At 49.0% G+C, this 20,185-nt stretch overlaps 1 protein-coding gene across 1 annotated transcript in view; it reads left to right on the top strand.

Moving 5' to 3' along the window:
• The first annotated feature begins 1,088 nt into the window (after positions 1-1,088).
• The window catches only part of LOC130109587 (serine/threonine-protein kinase 38-like), a 24,130-nt gene continuing 5,033 nt past the window's right edge, over positions 1,089-20,185 (top strand). The window contains exons 1-11 of the mRNA XM_056276550.1: positions 1,089-1,423; positions 8,873-9,012; positions 11,275-11,326; positions 11,783-11,905; positions 12,159-12,242; positions 15,068-15,191; positions 15,497-15,651; positions 16,009-16,111; positions 17,614-17,675; positions 18,754-18,871; positions 19,836-19,959. Of these exons, the coding sequence (XP_056132525.1) occupies positions 8,879-9,012; positions 11,275-11,326; positions 11,783-11,905; positions 12,159-12,242; positions 15,068-15,191; positions 15,497-15,651; positions 16,009-16,111; positions 17,614-17,675; positions 18,754-18,871; positions 19,836-19,959 (1,079 nt within the window). The 5' untranslated portion in view covers positions 1,089-1,423; positions 8,873-8,878. The remainder of the gene's footprint in view (positions 1,424-8,872; positions 9,013-11,274; positions 11,327-11,782; positions 11,906-12,158; positions 12,243-15,067; positions 15,192-15,496; positions 15,652-16,008; positions 16,112-17,613; positions 17,676-18,753; positions 18,872-19,835; positions 19,960-20,185) is intronic.

Here is a 20,185-nt window from a genome sequence, read left to right as displayed (position 1 = left end):
AACGGAACTTTGTGCTGCACAGGCTGCAAGTCCAGAATGTTTACAGCCCCCCCCCCAAATCTAAATTTAGCAGCCGCGTCACCGTTCAGTGGGCCCTACTGATGTGAGCGATATAGAAACGGTCTTGTCTGGCACCGGGGCACCACACCCACAAGTGTTTGCGGGCAACACCCACCCGAGGGCCCGTTGACATCACGGCCCAGACAGGGAGCGCATTGTGGAGGCCCAAATAAGGGCAAGTCTGTCAGAGAAACGTCCCCCCCCACCCCCTACCCCTACCTATCCCAAGTTATTTTAAGTCCCTTCTCGTTTCCAGGAAACGCGGTTACGCTCTTTGTAAGTCAATCAATCAATCAATCAATCAATCAATCAGTCGCCTCGTTGTGCACGAGGAGAGATTTCGTTGCGCAGTCGGAATTAACGAGTGTAAGACGCGAGGGCCCGTCGCGGTTCGCGATAGAAGCGTCCACACCGCAAGCGACCGCCCGCGTCTTAACGCGGCGCGCGTACTGGCAGCGTCACGGGCCTTCCGCGCGTGTTTTGTGGGGGGGGGGCGGGGGGGTCATTTTAGAGGCGCCTACGGCAATACACCTGTTCCCCGTCCGGCGGACCTTCGACCCGCGTCCGACGCTGTGCAATAAAGCCGCGGCTCGGGCTGCCGCGGAGCGCCGGTAAGACGGGCGCGTCGGCCGCTTTACTGGGGGGGGGGGGGGAGATTACGCTGTTGTGCCAAATCCGGCGAGCCGCAGAAAGCGGCCCCCCCCCCCCCCCCCACAGCAACCTGCGCTCCTGGAACGCAACCTTGAACGCTGGGAGGCGGTCCGGAGTCCCTCCGCCCCTCCCCACCCCCCCCATTGGTCGGCGGAGTCTCCGTTCCCCGCGCTGTCGCCGGCACCGATTGGCCGGACGAAACATCCGGTCCCCCGTCCTCTCCGCTCATTGGCCGAAGCCGTCGCCCTTCAAACCGCGGACTCCCCTGGCGTCGCTCGGGAAAGGGGTTCGGCGAGCCGCCTCCGTCCCAGGAAGCCAGTGCTGGTTTTATTCTAACGAGGGGCGCCTCACGTCGCGGGTCAGAGAGAGAGAGAGAGAGAGGGAGGAGGGGGGGGACGACGAAACCCCCGCCAAATGATCCTGGGCTGGACGAGCCGTCACCCAGTACGGACCCGGGAATATTCCGGTGCTGGTTTTCCCCCGTTTTCTGCGGACGTCCTCTCCGATACGGGTCATGCTCACGGCGCAGTCCGGCAGGCTCGGTCCGTAGAAGGTGACCGCATCTCCTCCCACGGACGCGACTTGCCCTGAGGATTCGGGGGAGGGGGGGGAGGAGGAGGAGGAGGAGGAGAGCGGGCAGACGCCGGTTTCGTTCCGCTCGGAGGTGCGCTGGCGGCGGGCCGCTGATCCGACTCTGGAGCAGGAAACGGAGGTGGGTGGCGAAGCCGTTCCTTCCTCGCAAAGCCTCGTCCCGGCCCGGCCCGGCCGGCTGTTAGTCCGGGGGAACCTGCCCTCCCTCGGAGACGCAGCCCGCCCGGCGGCGGCGGCGGCGCTCTGAGCCGTCCGGACCGGCTGATACGGGTTTTCCGCGTGTCGGTGGGGTTTATGCTGAAAGCCGAGCCGGTTTGGAATCAGGCGGATGGGGTCGCGGCGGCGGTACCGCGGACGCGTGACGTCCAGACAGCCGGAACGCATTCATGGCATTTTTGCAGAACCCGTTGGACTGCATGTTGTGTGTCGCACCCGTAAAATGCCCCTGTTGTTGTTGTTGTTGTTGTTGTTGTTGTTTACATGCCCTCTGCGATTCCAGCCCTGCGTCTACCGCTATCGATTGTTGTGCGTGCATGTGTGCGCGCGTGCGCATGTGCGTGTGCATGCGTGTGTGTGTCTCTGTGTGTGCGTGTGTATGTGCGTGTGTGTTGTTTTTACACCATATGTGCGCCTGCGTTCTGCTTCCATGTCTTTTTGCGCGTGACAACGGATTTATTGTATTATTATTATCATTTTATTGTGACGCAACAATTCAGCGTGCGGGGGTCACCGTGGGTCTCGCGCGTCTTGCCCCCCCCCCCCACCCGTGTCGGCCTACTTGGTGTATTTGTAAAGAAGGATGTTTAAAAAGCCTAGAGACTATTATTATTATTATTATTATTATTAGTCCACTGGTGCAGTGAAACAGCGAGGGGCAATTTAGTTGTGCGTCCGAAATCTTGAAATAATTCAATTTATAAATGTTGTGTTATCTTGCAGTTGTTACTATGAGTCTCGCGCGCGTGCGCTTGTGCGTGCGTGTGTGTCCTCCACCCCGTTGGCATCATGACTGAGTCCTTTCATTCAGGAGGGGCGCAGCTTCCTGTGCAGCGCTGACTTGCAGGGTGGAGCGCCAGTGTGGCGTGCGTGAGCGCTTGTGTGCACCTAAGTTGTGTGCCATCCGTGTTTGGGTGTTGTGGTGTGATTTTTCACACATATGTAAGTGGAATTGAAGAGTCACTCATCCAGTGTGCGTGTGTGTGTGTGTGTGTGTGTGTGTGTGTGTGTGTGTGTGTGTGTGTGTGCATGTCTGTTTGTGTGTGTGTTTACATGTCTGTTTGTGTGTGTCTGTGCATGTCTGTTTGTGTGTGTGTGAGTGTAGGTTATGTGTATGTGTGTGTTTGCATGTCTGTTTGTGTGTGTGTACATGTCTGTTTGTGTGTGTCTGTGCATGTCTGTTTGTGTGTGTGTGAGTGTAGGTTGTGTGTGTGTTTACATGTCTGTGTGTGTCTGTGCATGTCTGTTTGTGTGTGTGTGAGTGTAGGTTATGTATGTCTGTGTGTTTGCATGTCTGTGTGTGTGTGTACATGTCTGTTTGTGTGTGTCTGTGCATGTCTGTTTGTGTGTGTGTGAGTGTAGGTTGTGTGTGTGTGTGTGTGTTTGCATGTCTGTTTGTGTGTGTGTGCATGTCTGTTTGAGTGTGTTTGTGTGTGCATATCTGTTTGTGTGTGTGTGAGTGTACCTATCTGGTTATGTGTGTTTGTGTGTGTGTGCATGTCTGTTTGTGTGTGTGTGTGTGTGCATGTCTGTTTGTGTGTGTGTGAGTGTACCTATCTGGTTATGTGTGTTTGTGTGTGTGTGCATGTCTGTTTGTGTGTGTGTGTGTGTGTGTGTGTGTGTGTGTGTGTGTGTGTGTGTGTGAAGTGTCAGTATTAAGTGCATGTGTACATGTGCATGCAATGAATAGAAGTGTGTGTTTGTGGTCGGTGTTGGGGTCGTATACAGGCCCAGGGGCTTGGATACGAAGGGAATAGTTGGGAAAATGTCCGTCCGTCCATCCGTCCATCCATCAGTAGCCAAGCCGCCGAGGAAAACGTCATCGTCACAATAATGACGTCATATCGAAACACCACGCTTACAAATCCAAACTGAGGTTCACCGCACTGAACTGTTTGGGAATGCAAAGTTGGGCATCAAACCAAAACTAGTTTTTAAATAAGACCCCCCCCCCTTAGATATTTAAATATTTCACACCTCATTTTGGGGAGACATTTTTAGGTCACGGATTGTCGTTATCATTAATTTAGACAACAGAATTGTGTATTCAGAATAGGACAATATCCTGATTTCATATCGATACAATTCCACTGAAAGACGATAACGGTAACATTGAGTTTCTGCCGGGGATCGCCGGTTCGAGTCCCCGCGTTACCTCCGGCCTGGTCGGGCGTCCCTACAGACACAAGTGGCCGTGTCTGCGGGTGGGAAGCCGGATGTGGGTGTGTGTCCTGGTCGCTGCACTAGCGCCTCCTCTGGTCGATCGGGGCGCCTGTTTGGGGGGAATAGCGTGATCCTCCTGGTGAAACTCCTCACTGTCAGGTGAAAAGAAGCGGCTGGTGACTCCACATGTATGGGAGGAGGCCTGTGGTAGTCTGCAGCCCTCCCCGGGTCAGCAGAGGGGGTGGAGCAGAGACCGGGACGGCTCGGAAGAGTGGGGTAATTGGCCGGATTCAATTGGGGAGAAAAGGCGGTGGGGGGGGGGGGTATTTAATTTTTGCCAAACCCTTGGACCCTGAAGCGCCATCACCGGCGCCATCACCGGCATGTGTTGGATACGACAGCATTGTGCACGGTGCCAATGGGCCCAGATCACTCCTCTAACGTGATTGAACTGAACCGAACTGGACCAAAACACCGACAGGATCCACATTCGGAGGCCTTACCGGTTTGGAATCGCACCTTCCCAGTTTCCACCCAGGTTGGGAAAAATACCACCATGAGTGAACGCAGGGAAATGTTGACCAGTATCCGGTGAGGTCCCTCCAAGTCTCTCCGACACTTCGGTGGTCACCCAACCGTCGTGTTGGGGAATTCTGGTCCACGCCGCGATGAAAGACGTATCAGGCGCAGAAGAAACGGCAGAAGTCGACGATGAATTTCTGAGCGGTTTGATCCTTGGATGAACGACCGTCTGTCCTTTCCGCAGCAAGTAGACGTGGAAACTGGAACACCAAATGACACCGCATGACTCAACATATTCATAACCACCGATAACTAATGAGGCGTTATTAGCCGGTTCACAGATCTGCCGTTAAACTCCATCCATCCATCATCCAAACCGCTTCTCCTGCTCTCAGGGTGGCGGGGATGCTGGAGCCTCTCCCAGCAGCCACTGGGCGGCGGGCGGGGAGACACCCTGGACCGGGCCGCCCGCCAGGCCACCACAGCCAAAAACGTGTGTAGCGAATTCGGGGGGCGGCCCGGGTACCGCCACGGCCGGGGACGCCCACCCGAGTCTCCCGCACCACGGGCGACTACATTAACCAGTCGACTCAAAGGTCCGACCCAAGGGCTGTTCAACTCATGCAGGTTTTTGTGATTGTGTTGTTGTTGTTGTTGTTGTTTTTGAAAATGAGGCTTGCAGTGATAATGAACTACCCCCAGACCGACTCTATTTGACTCTTTGACGGGAAAAAGGCCACAATGCACTCCGGTAAAATCAGTTTTCTGTAGCAGAGCCTGTTGGTTAAGGGAGTCACCCAGACTTTATTTATATAGCATGTGCATTACATAGAAATCCAGTGCGATGTGCTGTAAACGAGTTTATTTCTAGTCAGGCGACACGTTGGTGTTTCGCTCGGTTTCCCCTCGGCAGGAGAGTCCTGGGTTCAAGTCCGGCTCATCTGTGTAGGTTTTGCATGTTGGCCTCGTGTTTTGCATACGTTCACCTCCCTCCCACAGTCCAGACATGCGTATTGAGTGAGCCGGAAACTCTGAAATTGTCCCATTTGCTGTGAATGGTGGGAGAGTAAACGGGTGGTGGACCCCGTTCATTTTGCATTGGACCTTTATTTCCCCGGACGCGTCACTTAAAAGTCGGGGTAAGAAACTTTATTTATGAACGTTCATGCCCCTGAGGAATCGGCGGCGCGGTGGCGCAGTGGTTAGCGCCGTGGCCTCACAGCAAGAAGGTGCTGGGTTCGAGCCCCGGGGTTGTCCGACCTTGGGGGTCATCCCAGGTCGTCCTGTGTGTGGGTTTGCATCTTCTCCCCGTGTCTGCGGTGGGTTTTCTCCGGGCGCTCCGGTTTCCCCCACCATCCAAAAGACATGTCAGGGTTAATACTCCTGCCTGAGCCCCTGAGCAAGGCATGGCAAGACGAACTGGAGTTGGCCCCCGGGTGCTGCAGCTGCCCACTGCCTCCTAGCTGCAGAGCCAGGAGGGGTTAAATGCTGAGCGTTATGTCCCGATGGGATCAATAAAGTATCTCACAATCCAAAAAATAATACAAGTGGTCTGACAGACACTCGAGCCTCCGTCTTTAAACCCTGCGTCTGTATCCAGGATGTCCTACTCTCACCTGAGCTCACCCGATTGGTTAAGGCTTTACCGCTTCCGGTAGCCCGCAACCAATCAGGGGAGCTCTCTGTGATGAGGCGGTCCTACTGCCTGTCAGTCATTCACTCACGCACAGCCTTTCTGTCAAGTTTTCCTCTCATTATGGAGCTCGTAGAGGTGACTAGATTAAATTTAATAAGTACTCCACCTTCAAGTACGGACGAGCGACACCATCGGTGTCGATGTAAATAAGAGATTCGTAGAAGAAACTACTTTGACGTGCGTCCATTATCAGCGAAAACAGGAGTTTAATCAGTTGCAGCAGCCAAACTCAGACCTGTGTGTGTGTGGGGTGGGGCTGGTTCGGAGGGAAGGAGGAAGCAGAGCAGGGGGGGGGCTGGATTTTTTTAGGGGGGGGGGTGTTAAGTCAAATTTGCTCGCTTCTCCAAAGTTACCTACCCCAACTTTAAAAACAAATTCTTATTCACAAGGGCGGCCCGTGATGACCCGGCGACGTGTCGTTCGTTTTCACTTTACTCCACAGCCGTTTTTTCCCCCCGAGAAGTGTTTGTCTTTCTTTCCCGTCGAGTACTGATGACTTGTGTTGTAATGGAAACGCTTGATTCAACACACATATAATGTAAACGCTCCAGAATCCTCAAGTTACACACTTATTAACGTCAGAAAGACCGACTCCTGATATCAGATTAGCTATCGGTTCATTGTACAGCCCTAATTCAGAGGATTTGGGTTCAAATCCCTCTTGTGTTTGGTGTCCTCCGGTGCTGTCGGGCAAGGCAGCAAGTAGCTATACAGGGACGGGGGATGCTGACCCCTGACCATTGACCTTCCCGTGGAAGAGAGACCAGCGAGAAGAGAGTTTGACCTCCGGGACATGGCTAGTCGTTTGATTTGGATAGCTTGTCTTTGTAGCGTGTAGCTCATTGTAACGGCTGACGGTGGCGCTGCATCAAGACCCTCGTCACCTTCGCCTGGAGCGTTTGTAGCACCCAGTTTTGTGTGATTATCACAGTTTCATAACCGACGGCAAGGGAAAACCCGTTCAAAACCACTTGCAGGATCTGGGGGCGTCCGGGCAGCATGGCGGTCTATTCCGTTGGCTACCAACATGGGGATGGGCGGTATGAATCCCCGCCTTACCTCCGGCTTGGTCGGGCGTCCCTACAGACACAATTGGCTGCATCTGCGGGTGGGGACCCGGATGTGGGTATGTGTCCTGGTCGCTGTACTAGCGCCTCCTCTGGTCGGTCGGGGTGCCTGTTCAGGGGGAGGGGGAACTGGGGGGGATAGCGTGCTCCTCCCACGCGCTACGTCCCCCTGGTGAAGCTCCTCACTGTCAGGTGAAAAGAAGCGGCTGGAGACTCCACCTGTATGGGAGGAGGCATGTGGTAGTCTGCAGCCCTCCCCGGATCGGCAGAGGGGGTGGAGCAGAGACCGGGACGGCTCTCCCTCAGTGTAATTAGGCCATAAATCATGTTTGTTCGTTTTTTTATGATCACATGCCGATATGAAAACCTGTTAGTATTAAATATGACTTCAAGACTTCAGTGGGAAAAAAACCATCATGTTCTCCGGTTTGGGTTGAAACGTGGACCCGGGCTGCACTGCCGGCTGCAGCCCGGGTCAGGGTGTCCTACCGCAGGGTTTGGGGTAGTCTGACGTTAGGGGACAGAACCCTAAAGAAAGGTTTCAAACTGTCAGAATCAGATGTGAGTCTAGATGTCTCTGGCTTCAGAAACACACACACGCCTCGTACTTGTAGTATAGTGTTGGCCAGAGAGAGTCTGAAGCCGTGTGCTGCGTTCTCCTTTAAGCTGAAATGAGTCATGAGTAAGTCAGTCAGGGCCTCGGTGACTCGGCGTCCTCTTCCTCTTTCCCGGCATTGATCTCCCAAAGCGAGCCGGTGCAGAGTGGCGAGCCGGCGGTTTGTCTCCGAACTCAGGAAGTCTCTTGTTGTTCAGCAGTTTCTTTAGAGCGAGGCGGGCGGCGGCGGGAGGAAGACCAAACACTGAAACGCGGACGCTATCTCTGGTCCGCAGAGGCCTCTTATCTGCCCGTCAGCTTTCATCAGACGCCACGGCGTTTGATGAGCGCTGTGTGGAACGGTGATGTAATGATGAGCTGTTTTCTAGTGAGGTGATGGGCACTTCCTCCCCGTGCTGTATTTACATGTGATTACATGCTGTTTAAATAATGAAGGCCCGGACCCGCAGTGAGTCAGTGGAAAGTGGTTCAGTATCAGATGCACTGATGCACAGACGCCATTATGATGGACTTCTGATTACTCATATATATATATATATATATATATATATACACACATATATACACATACACGTATATATTGATATTCCGCTCCTCATTAGTCGAGCACTCAACACCATTGACGGTTTCGGAAAAAAACTATATATATATATATATATATATATATATATATATATATACATACACACACTCAGGAAAAAATATTTTAATGCATAGCAGTACAGGCCTGTTTCGTGCGAGAATCCGTGTTGATATTCCGCTCCTCATTAGTCGAGCACTCAACACCATTGACGGTTTCGGAAAAATAATGCTATCTATATATATATATATATATATATATATATATATATATATATATATGGAGAATGCTTGGAAAATGTTTCTGAGGTTGTGGAAAATTGTCAAGTTATAAAATTATATTTTGGGTGGCGAGGTATATTTTTAGCATAATTTTTATATGCAATGCTTATATTTTCATGTGTGTGTTTATGTGCTGAGATGTGTTGCTGTGATGTCGGTGGGATTGGGTGTTACGTTTCAGATAAAAGTTGCAGAGATTTCCGCTGATAGTTAATACTGAGTAATACGGCCTACTGTCCGCAGCGTCTGTTACGTATGTCCAAGCAAAGGTTTCTGGGAAGTGGTTTTCTAAAAAGAGCAGGGACCCCGAATAAAGAAAAACATGTCATGAACACAAACAGAAACAGTAAACTTATGTAGAGGTATCAGTGTGATATAGCTCAAAATACATGATGTTTGTGTTTATTAGTGTTTGCCTGTGTCCTGCAGGATAGCATGGCCATGACGGGAGGGACGGCAGCTTCCCTTCCCATGAGCAACCACACGCGGGAGCGGGTGACTGTGGCCAAGCTGACCCTGGAGAACTTCTACAGCACCTTGCTGACTCAGCACGAGGAGCGAGAGATGAGGTGAACCAGACACCAAGGGTTTTCATTGCGTACGCGGGCATTAAGATCAGTTATCAACTCTTGGAAACAACACAAAACCAGTTAACAACTCTTAGAAACAACTCGTAGAATTGGGCTGAAACCAGTTAACAACTCTTAGAAACAACACAAAACCAGTTAACAACTCTTAGAAACAACACAAAACCAGTTAACAACTCTTAGAAACAACTCTTAGAATCGGGCTAAAACCAGTTAACTCTTAGAAACAACAAAAAACCAGTTAACAACTCTTAGAAACAACTCCTAGAATTGGGCTGAAACCAGTTAACTCTTAGAAACAACAAAAAACCAGTTAACAACTCTTAGAAACTGGCTAAAACTAGCTCACAAGTCTTAGAAACAACACAAAACCAGTTAACAACTCTTAGAAACAAGTCGTAGAATTGGGCTGAAACCAGTTAACAACTCTTAGAAACAACACAAAACCAGTTAACAACTCCTAGAAACAACTCTTAGAATCGGGCTAAAACCAGTTCACTCTTAGAAACAACAAAAAACCAGTTAACAACTCTTAGAAACTGGCTAAAACTAGCTCACAAGTCTTAGAAATAACACAAAACCAGTTAACAACTCTTAGAATCAGACTAAAACCAGTTAACAACTCTTAGAAACTGGCTAAAACTAGCTCACAAGTCTTAGAAACAACACAAAACCAGTTAACAACTCTTAGAATCAGACTAAAACTAGCTAACAACTCTTAGAAACAACACAAAACCAGTTAACAACTCTTAGAAACTGGCTAAAACTAGCTAACAACTCTTAGAAACAACACAAAACCAGTTAACAACTCTTAGAATCAGACTGAAACCAGTTAACAACTCTTAGAAACTGGCTAAAACCAGTTAACAACTCTTAGAATCAGACTGAAACCAGTTAACAACTCTTAGAAACTGGCTAAAACCAGCTAACAACTCTTAGAAACAACACAAAACCAGTTAACAACTCTTAGAAACTGGCTAAAACTAGCTAACAAATCTTAGAAACAACACAAAACCAGTTAACAACTCTTAGAATCAGACTAAAACCAGTTAACAACTCTTAGAAACTGGCTAAAACTAGCTAACAACTCTTAGAAACAACACAAAACCAGTTAACAACTCTTAGAAACTGGCTAAAACTAGCTAACAACTCTTAGAAACAACACAAAACCAGTTAACAACTCTTAGAATCAGACTGAAACCAGTTAACAACTCTTAGAAACTGGCTAAAACCAGTTAACAACTCTTAGAATCAGACTGAAACCAGTTAACAACTCTTAGAAACTGGCTAAAACCAGCTAACAACTCTTAGAAACAACACAAAACCAGTTAACAACTCTTAGAAACTGGCTAAAACTAGCTAACAAATCTTAGAAACAACACAAAACCAGTTAACAACTCTTAGGAACTGGCTAAAGCCAGCTAACAACTCTCAGAAACAACACCAAACCAGTTAACAGCTCTTAGAAACTGGCTAAAACCAGCTAACAACTCATAGAAACAACACAAAACCAGCTAACAACTCTTAGAAACTCGGTAAAACCAGTTAAAAAGTCTTGGAATCAGACTAATACCAGTTAACAGCAGTTAGAAACAGAGTAAAACCAGTAAAAGCTCTTAGAAATAATCTAAAACCAGTAGTCGTTTGAGTCCTGCTGAGAGAAATGGTAAATTAAATGTTTTTGTCGTGGTCCGAGTGTGTTTGTACCTCTGAGGAGTTGGACTTGGTGGGATTCTCACCATGTAAAACAGAGTTAATGTGGATGTCTGTGTAAAGTCACAGGTGATGGCGACCACAGAGCATCTGAACTGGTCAGCCGATAAAGGAAGCATGGGGCGATGAATCTTGTACTGTTCGCAGCGGGAGAGGGAAGAACCGTTTCACTAAGGGGAGGTTGTGAATGCAGCCGGTCTCTGCGGCTCGTCTCCTTTTCGTACACGGTCGGATATCATTTGGTCACGGGCAGCGCCGATCGGCCCCGTTTCAGCTGACGCGACATTGAAACCCTCGCTGTGACCTTTTGACCTTCACGCCAAACAAACTGCGGTCGCCGCAGTTCGCTCCGCGCACGTGGTTCGTCGACACAAAGCCGCCGTGTGAAGCGGCAGAATTCACACTGTCTGTTCCAGGGGCAGGGTTCAAAGGTCGGGGGTTTGTCTCATCCTACAGAGCTGAGTTGTCTGCCCCCCCCCTTTTATCTGTGTGTAGAAACGGCATTTTTGACTTGTGCATTTTTGTTTGCAGGCAGAAAAAGCTGGAGAAAGTGATGGATGACGAGGGTTTGCTGGATGAAGAGGTAAGTTAGAGACAATCTGAGACGAGATATCCGCTTCATCACCCCCTATGATGTCATCAGTGAGCGTCCTCCAACACCACAACGACTTTCTCATTCTCATTTTTACATAATAATAATAATAATTTCACTGTTTTGGTTTAATTTATTGATACCTGCAGTGACACAGGCGTCTGCGTTGGTGTTTAAAAGGAAAAAAGAAGTGTAACGGGGACTTCTAATCGGCTTGTAAATTACGTTGATGAATTCACCACTATTTCATCCAACAGAGATGGTTGTGTTTCTTAACCAAGCTGTAGTTTCACATTTTTTTCAAATTTCATGTTCTTTTATACACATTTTACTATTCGTTACCTGTTTTTTCTGTAATCTGGAAGGTTCACATTGATAAGAATGATGATGATGATGATGATGATGATGATTGCTGACATATACATTACATTGTACGGCCCTTTGCAGAAGGTGATGCGGCGTTCCCAGCATGCTCGGAAGGAGACGGAGTTCCTGCGGCTGAAGAGAACGCGACTCGGCCTGGATGACTTTGAGTCCCTCAAGGTCATAGGTCGCGGCGCCTTCGGGGAGGTACGGGTGACCCACTTCCTCTTTTAGCTTTTTTTTTTTTTTTCTCAAACGGGCCGATGGAAGCAGGAGGGGGCAGATGCAGGGGAGTTCAGGTCTTAGATCAGTACCCATGCGGCAGACCAGTCTCGTGACGTCACAGCTAGTTAATAACAAGTCATCTCGGTACAGAACCGTGATCCGATGTGACGTTTGAGACGAACACGTCCACGTTCTGGTGTGTGGGTTGTGATATTGTGGCTCCGCTCTCCTGCAGGTCCGCCTGGTGCAGAAAAAAGACACGGGACACATTTATGCCATGAAGATCCTGAGGAAGGCGGACATGTTGGAGAAGGAGCAGGTATGTTTGTGGCGTCGATGGCGGCGCCAGAACAGAAGTGTGAAACATCCCCCGGTGACGTTATGGCCGGAACACGACATGCACGCTGCTTCAGAATGCAGGAGAGACGAAAACACAGGCGAGGAGTAGTGCAGTCGCTGTTTTCCTTCCTGTTGATCAGCGTTGTGTATTTGTGTGTACTCTCTCACATCCTGTGTTCTGTTTGAAACCTGTAGCACGGCAACACCTTTTTTTTTTTTTTGCCACCTTTTTGTCCCCAGTTGTACTTGGCCAATTACCCCACTCTTCTGAGCCGTCCCGGTCTCTGCTCCGCCCCCCTCTGCCGATCCGGGGGGGGGCTGCAGACTACCACATGCCTCCTCCCATACATGTGGTGTTGCCAGCCGCTTGTTTTCACCTGACAGTGAGGAGTTTCACCAGGGGGACGTAGCGCGTGGGAGGATCACGCTATTCCCCCCAGTTCCCCCCCTGAACAGGTGCCCTGACTGACCAGAGGAGGCGCTAGTGCAGCGACCAGGACGCATAGCCACATCTGGCTTCCCACCCGCAGACACGGCCAATTGTATCTGTAGGGACGCCCGACCAAGCCGGAGGTAACACGGGGGGTCGAACCGGCGATCCTCATGTTGCTAGGCAACAGAATAGACCGCCACGCCACCCGGACGCCCTCACGCGACGACCCTTTTTGTTGTTTGAAAGAACGCGTACATAAAATACGTTATCATTATTACTGTTGCTATCATTAGCAGTAGTAGTAGTCGTGGTATTTGTAGTGGTACTTCTACTACTAGTATTATTATTATTATTACAAGCAGTACTAGTAATGTTATGTAGTACTGCCGTGGAAACCGACCGGTCCTGTACCGGTGCTGTTCACATGATGTGGTTACTGGGATTAAAACTGTTCAACGTGATCGTGTGGGAGATGAAACGTAAAGCTATTTTAAAACGAGGGTAATTCAGCACATCCGAAGTTAAAACGTTGATTTATTTTGTTCTGCGTATCGCTCACCTGGAAATCTGACACACGGTCCAACGTGTCACAGGTTTACTTTCGTTATACTGCTGTCAAAAATGTGCTCTAGTCAACGTTAAGCCGTGTTACTGTAACCGAGAGTGTATTTTAAAGTCCTGTTTGAAGCAGCTGGTATGTAGTTAAGGGACCAGAGCCGACTCCTGTCTTCCTGTCAGTTGAGTCCAGTAAAACAGAGATGTAGTGGGTATTGTTAGTACACGTTAGATGGGCTGCATTTATATATAACTCACATCCACCCATTCACACACTGAAGGAGGAGGCTGCCATGCGAGGCGCCAGCCTGCTCATCAGGAGCAGTTAGGGGGTTCAGTGTCTTGCTCAAGGACACTTTGACAAGCTCTCTGGAGGAGCTGGGGGTCGAACCAGCAACCTTAAACAACTCGCTCAACCTCCTGAGCCATGCAGCCCCAGTAGTATTAGTACTCGTACTTGAAGATGTTATTATTATTATTGCTGGCAGCACGGTGGCGCGGTGGTTAGCGCGGTCGCCTCACAGCAAGAAGGTCCTGGGTTCGAGCCCCGGGGTAGTCCAACCTGGGGGGTCGTCCTCTGTGTGGAGTTTGCACGTTCTCCCCGTGTCTGCGTGGGTTTCCTCCGGGGGCTCCGGTTTCCTCCCACAGTTTATAGACATGCAGGTCGGGTGAATCGGCCGTACTAAACTGTCCGTAGGCGTGAATGTGTGTGTGTGGGCCCTGTGATGGACTGGCGGCCTGTCCAGGGTGTCTCCCCGCCTGCCACCTGCCACCCAGTGACTGCTGGGTAGGGCTGCTGCACAATATATCAGAAATGTACCTTCATCGCGACATCAACATGCGCGATATCTGTATCACAAAAGACTGCTTGAACTGGGATAAACAGCTTAAGCTATTTATTTAAAGATACGGTAACACTTTATTTTAGGGGGTGGGAAATATTTCCTAGTAATAAGATGGTAGCTTTTACAGGTGATTTTACAGCTAACCCTAACCCAAATTACAAGGTAATTTCAACCTTATTTCTAAGAAATTACACGATAATTACCACCTTATTACTAGGAAATTACCTAGTAATTTCCGACCCCCTAATATAAAGTGTAATCGACACAACTAGGAGTTTGTGTTGACTTTGGTGCCCCCTTTCGGGAAAAAAGGCGGTAGTGTCACTTGGCTGATTCCCCCTCAGCAACAGCAAAGTATAATGTCCGTTATGTGAACCCGCTCTCGGGGTTGCGGTATATGTTTTTGCATTATAGCCAAAATATAATGTAAAAAATAAAGTTCTAACATTAGTTAGTCACTCTGCAAAACTGGTAAGACATCAGCTTTAAACTGAGACCATTACGTAGTCATGTATAATATAAACTCCTGGTACCTGCTGTATTTAAATAGGCCCAGGTGTTCCCGTGTTGCCATGCAACCAAGTTGGTGGTATTTGTTCATTGTCAATATAGCGGCTGTAGCCAGGTGCATTTTTTTTTTCTCAATAAAACCGTGTTGCTGGAATGGACATAATGCATTTCATGTGTTTATTCAGTGTGCACAGGCTGTTCATAGTCTGGGCTCTGTGTTAGCAGCCAACCTAAAGCAGAAAGGCATTAAAACTGTATACTTCAATATTTGTTTATTTATCGCGAGTCATGTCGTCGTCACAATATTCAGCAGCGTTATCACATGTTTTCCTAATGTCGTGCAGCCCTACTGCCGGAGCAGGATGATGGATGGATGGATGCATTATTATTGCTTGTGGTGGTAGTAGTAGTAGTAGTCCTGGTGGTATAAGTATTTTGTATTTGTGTCTGTGTGGTCGGTAGGTGGCTCATATCCGGGCAGAGCGGGACATCCTGGTGGAGGCGGACGGAGCGTGGGTGGTCAAAATGTTCTACAGCTTCCAGGACAAGAGGAACCTTTACCTCATCATGGAGTTCCTACCAGGAGGTCTGCACTGGACCACACAGTACACAGACACCCACAGGATCACACGTTTAAAGAGTAGCTAGACGTATGTGGAGCATTGCTGACTGAAACCGAACAAACGATAACGATAACAGTCGTTATAAAATGGCTGCACTGGCCGTCCCAACTTTTCGAAGACACAAATAAACTTAAACCTCGCATGACGTTGTTGCCAGAGGACATGTTGAATAATTTGTGTGTTTGTGTTTTGGCTTTCTGGACTTCAAATGGAGGCCTTAAAGAACAACACCAGTAACCCGTTAACCCTCGGCGGGGTTTGTTTCCAGGCGACATGATGACGCTGCTGATGAAGAAGGACACGCTGTCTGAGGAAGCCACTCAGTTCTACATCGCCGAGACCGTCCTCGCCATCGACTCCATTCACCAGCTGGGCTTCATCCACAGAGACATCAAGCCAGACAACCTGCTGCTCGACTCCAGGGTACACACACACACACGCACACACATGCTGACACAAAAACACTGAGACACACACACACACACATACGGATACACACATTTGACATTTCACTCTTGTGCACACAAACACACAACATACAGTTTGTACTACAGGAGCGCAAACACCTGCCCTGCCCCCAAACATTGGGACTTTCAAAACCACAAAACAACATAGTAACGCCAGCGTCGCTAGCCTGTTTGAACTCAAATGCAAATAGTCGCAAACAAGTAGTCTGCATTTATGCCCAAGCTATGAAATAGCGGTTAACACACACACACACACACATTGTTGTATGTGTTCAGTTGGCGTCTTACCACTTCCTTCCTTCCTTCCTGACAGGGTCACGTCAAACTGTCAGATTTTGGTTTGTGTACGGGTCTGAAGAAAGCCCACCGCACTGAGTTCTACAGGAATCTGACCCACAACCCTCCCAGTGACTTCTGTAAGTCCAACAAAGCTATATTAAAATAACAGATCAGATCAGACGAGGTGGAATAAGATCTATCTCATTTGTTTCTAAAACGACAGAGCAATACCACGGTGACCCTTTAAGTCGCAGGCCATTCATCAGACATAGATAGCCAGGTACTACACGAGTAAACCACACGTGGCTGAGCTATGACCAGTGGTCATAACTCAGTAATAGATGAGTCAAATAGGGTCGTCTCTATGTCTCTAGTTTGCTTCCATGTCATTATAATGCGATGTTGAATATAATCTACATCAGACACTGTGTGGGATTGCGCCCGGGTGGCGTAGCGGTCTCTTCCCTTGCCTACCAACACAGGGATCGTCGGTTCGAATCCCTGTGTTGCCTCCAGCTTGGTCGGGGGTCTCTAGAGACACAATTGGCCGTGTCTGCAGGTGGGAAGCCGGATGTGGGTATGTGTCCTGGTCGCTGCACTACCGCCTCCTCTGGTTGGTTGGGGCGCCTATTCAGGGGGGAGGGGGAACTGGGGGGGGGGGGGGGCTGGTGAAACTCCTCACTGTCAGGTGAAAAGAAGCGGCTGGCGACTCCACATGTATGGGAGGAGGCATGTGGTAGTCTGCAGCCCTCCCTGGATCGGCAGAGGGGGTGGAGCAGAGACCGGGACAGGTCGGAAGAGTGGGGTAATTGGCCAAGTACAATTGGGGAGAAAAGGGGGGGGGGGTTAAAAAAAACTGTGGGGTAAACTCCCACATCAATTTGTATCTCAGGGATAAACAGTGATCATCTGTTAAACTGGAATATGAGGTGGATGTTGAACGAGTAACGCGACCACACTGCTCCCGGTGTGGGAAGATGGCAGCACGGACTCACGTTTGCAGCGGCCTCACCCAGCACCGTCCACGCAGTGTCTTTGTCCCCGTCTGCGTCTAAGTTTGTGTCTTCGTTTGATGGCTGGGAGAGCTGGCGCTGGATCGGCTGGGAGAACGTGGTCTGCCGCGTCCTGTGGGCCCAGGGACCACGCGGTGGCCCCGCCTGGAGCTGCCCCCAAAGAGGAAACACCGAGGGCGGTCTGACAGGACGCGGAAGCGGGGCAGGCTAAGCTAACCGCTAGCCCATGCAGACCGGCAGGTCCGACGGTCATCCTGGCGTTCCCCATCTTGGACAGTGGCTTTTTTTTGTTTTGTTGATATGTTGGATATATGTGTGTTCTTGTAGGTTTTGGATATGAGTTTTTGTGGTTGTGTTACAGTGCCTTGTTTCGTTTTGTGTGCGCTAGTGCGTGAAATGAAACGACAAATAAAAGCTCCTGATTCCTGACCGTCGTAAAGATAGAACCACATCCAGTATCCCCCGAACCTGTGATGGGGCTTGCTTCATGTCGCTCCCTTTCTGTTTCTATCGGGGGTGAGGGGGGGTGTTAATTGGCTCTGTCGTTTTATCTTTAGCCGTTTGTTTTTCTGACAGGGTTCAGTCAGGTTTCACCACATCTAATGCTCCACCTTTTTATCCCGCAGCGTTTCAGAACATGAACTCCAAGAGGAAAGCGGAGACGTGGAAGAAAAACCGCAGACAGCTGGTGAGCGATGGCAGCTCGTCTTTATCAGTTTTTACCTGTTTATATCTGTTTTTATCTGTCTTTACCTGTTTATATCTGTTTTTACCTGTTTATATCTGTTTTTACCTGTTTATACCTGTTTTTATCTGTCTTTACCTGTTTATATCTGTTTTTATCTGTCTTTACCTGTTTATATCTGTCTTTACCTGTTTATATCTGTCTTTACCTGTTTATATCTGTTTTTATCTGTTTTTATCTGTCTTTACCTGTTTATACCTGTTTATACCTGTCTTTACCTGTTTTTATCTGTCTTTACCTGTTTATATCTGTTTTTACCTGTTTATACCTGTTTTTACCTGTTTATATCTGTTTTTACCTGTTTTTACCTGTTTTTATCTGTCTTTACCTGTTTATATCTGTTTATATCTGTTTTTATCTGTCTTTACCTGTTTATATCTGTTTTTATCTGTTTATATCTGTTTTTATCTGTTTTTACCTGTTTCCATCTGTTTTTATCTGTCTTTACCTGTTTATATCTGTTTATATCTGTTTTTATCTGTTTTTACCTGTTTCCTAAACAAAATGCTGTGTGTTTAAGATTAGTGGAGGCCAAATCAGAAAACACAGGAAGGGCTGTCAAGCAGCTTCCTGATTAGTGTAGAGGTTAGTTTAGCAGAGCGTCATGGCGGCTCCACCAGATAACAGGTTAATGACGAGGATGATGATGATGATGCAACATCAGCATTGATAACGATAACAGTTCAAAGTTCAGCCACATGTCTGATCGCAGGTTGACTCCTTTGCCGCATGTCTTTGCTTTCCTTCTCATGCCATACTTCCTGTTTACCTTCTTCGTCCGATCTTAGAAAACCTAGACTCGTCCTTAAGATGTTCTTCTTCTTCCTCAGTAAAACTTGTCATAGCCTTTGTAGCCTCGCTAACACGGCAGGAAGTGATTGGCGAGGCTGGGACGTGTCTTCGACCGACACGTCCCGAGTTATAAGCCAAAAAAAAAGACGACCAAATGTGTAAATGTAAACATCAGTCAGGGAACTGTGGGTAAATGGGACCACCTCCCGTCTGGTTGTGTGACTTTCAGGCTTATTCCACAGTGGGAACGCCGGACTACATCGCCCCGGAGGTCTTCATGCAGACGGGGTACAACAAGCTGTGCGACTGGTGGTCTCTGGGCGTCATCATGTACGAGATGCTCATCGGTACGCCGGCGCCGTCCGTGTCAGACCTGACGGAGAGGCAGGAGAGACAGCTGTAGAGAGAGATGTGGATACAGAGAGATGGGTGGAGGGAGAGAGATAGAGACAAACAAGACAAATGGAGATATAACGAGTGAATGAAGAACGCAGAGAGAGAGAGAGAGAGAAAAGCGTGTATTTGTAAAGAATGACGAAAGATTTACATGTAAACACACTGTCGTATGGAGGGTGACTGGGGTTCAGACTGCCAAACGCCGAGATGAGTCAACACAAAGCAGATGAAGGGTTGTAGCTGTAAGGTTATCCGTGACAGAGAGACACATGGACAAATCGAGAGATAGTGAGATGTAGAAAGAGAGAGACGTGGGTAAAGTGGGCGTCCGGGTAGCGTGGCGGTCTCTTCCGTTGCCTACCGACACGGGGATCGCTGGATCGAACCTCCAGCCTGGTCGGGCATCCCTACAGGCACAATCGGCCGTGTCTGCAGGTGGGAAGCCGGATGTGGGTATGTGTCCTGGCCGCCGCACTAGCGCCTCCTCTGATCGGTCTGGGCGCCTGTTCGGGGGGGGGGGGAACTGGGGGGAATAGCGTGATCCTCCCACGCACTACATCCCCCTGGTGAAACTCCTCACTGTCAGGTGAAAAGCAGCGGCTGGTGACTCCACATGTATGGGAGGAGGCATGTGGTAGTCTGCAGCCCTTCCCAGATCAGCAGAGGGGGTGGAGCAGAGACCGGGACGGCTCGGAAGAGTGGGGTAATTGCCCGGATACAATTGGGGAGAAAAAAAGGGGGGAGGGGTAAAGTCATTGGTTAAAGGTTTTGGAAGGGACCTTTTGGATAAACAGAAAAAGAAAAACAGCGAGAGAAAAGTAGAGGCGTCAAGAGAGCTAAAAGGCGTTAAGAGAGACAGAAAGAGCGGTGTGGCGGGTGTGAGGGTTGATCCTGTGTCTCTGCTGCTGTCTGAAGGTTATCCGCCCTTCTGCTCCGAGACGCCTCAGGAGACGTACAGAAAAGTCATGAACTGGAAGGAGACGCTGGTATTCCCGCCTGAGGTGCCCATCTCTGAGAGGGCCAAGGACCTGATACTCAGGTGAGTGTGTGTGTGTGTGTGTGTGTGTGTGGCTACTCACGCTTTTGTGTGTGTGATTTTACGGGTACATTACCACATGCTTGTGATGTGCTTGTGCGCATGTATGTCTGTTTCTGCAAAACCACAAAAAGTGTTGATTTGACAACAGTTCATTTGTGTGTGTGTGTGTGTGTCCTTGTGCATGGGTGCCTATTCATGCTTTTGTGTATATGTGTGTTTATGGGTG

Source organism: Lampris incognitus, chromosome 3, assembly GCF_029633865.1.
Source record: "Lampris incognitus isolate fLamInc1 chromosome 3, fLamInc1.hap2, whole genome shotgun sequence".
In the NCBI taxonomy this organism is placed as follows: Eukaryota; Metazoa; Chordata; class Actinopteri; order Lampriformes; family Lampridae; genus Lampris; species Lampris incognitus.
The sequence above is the reverse complement of the archived record's forward strand: the minus strand, read 5'-3'. Positions and strand labels throughout refer to the sequence as shown.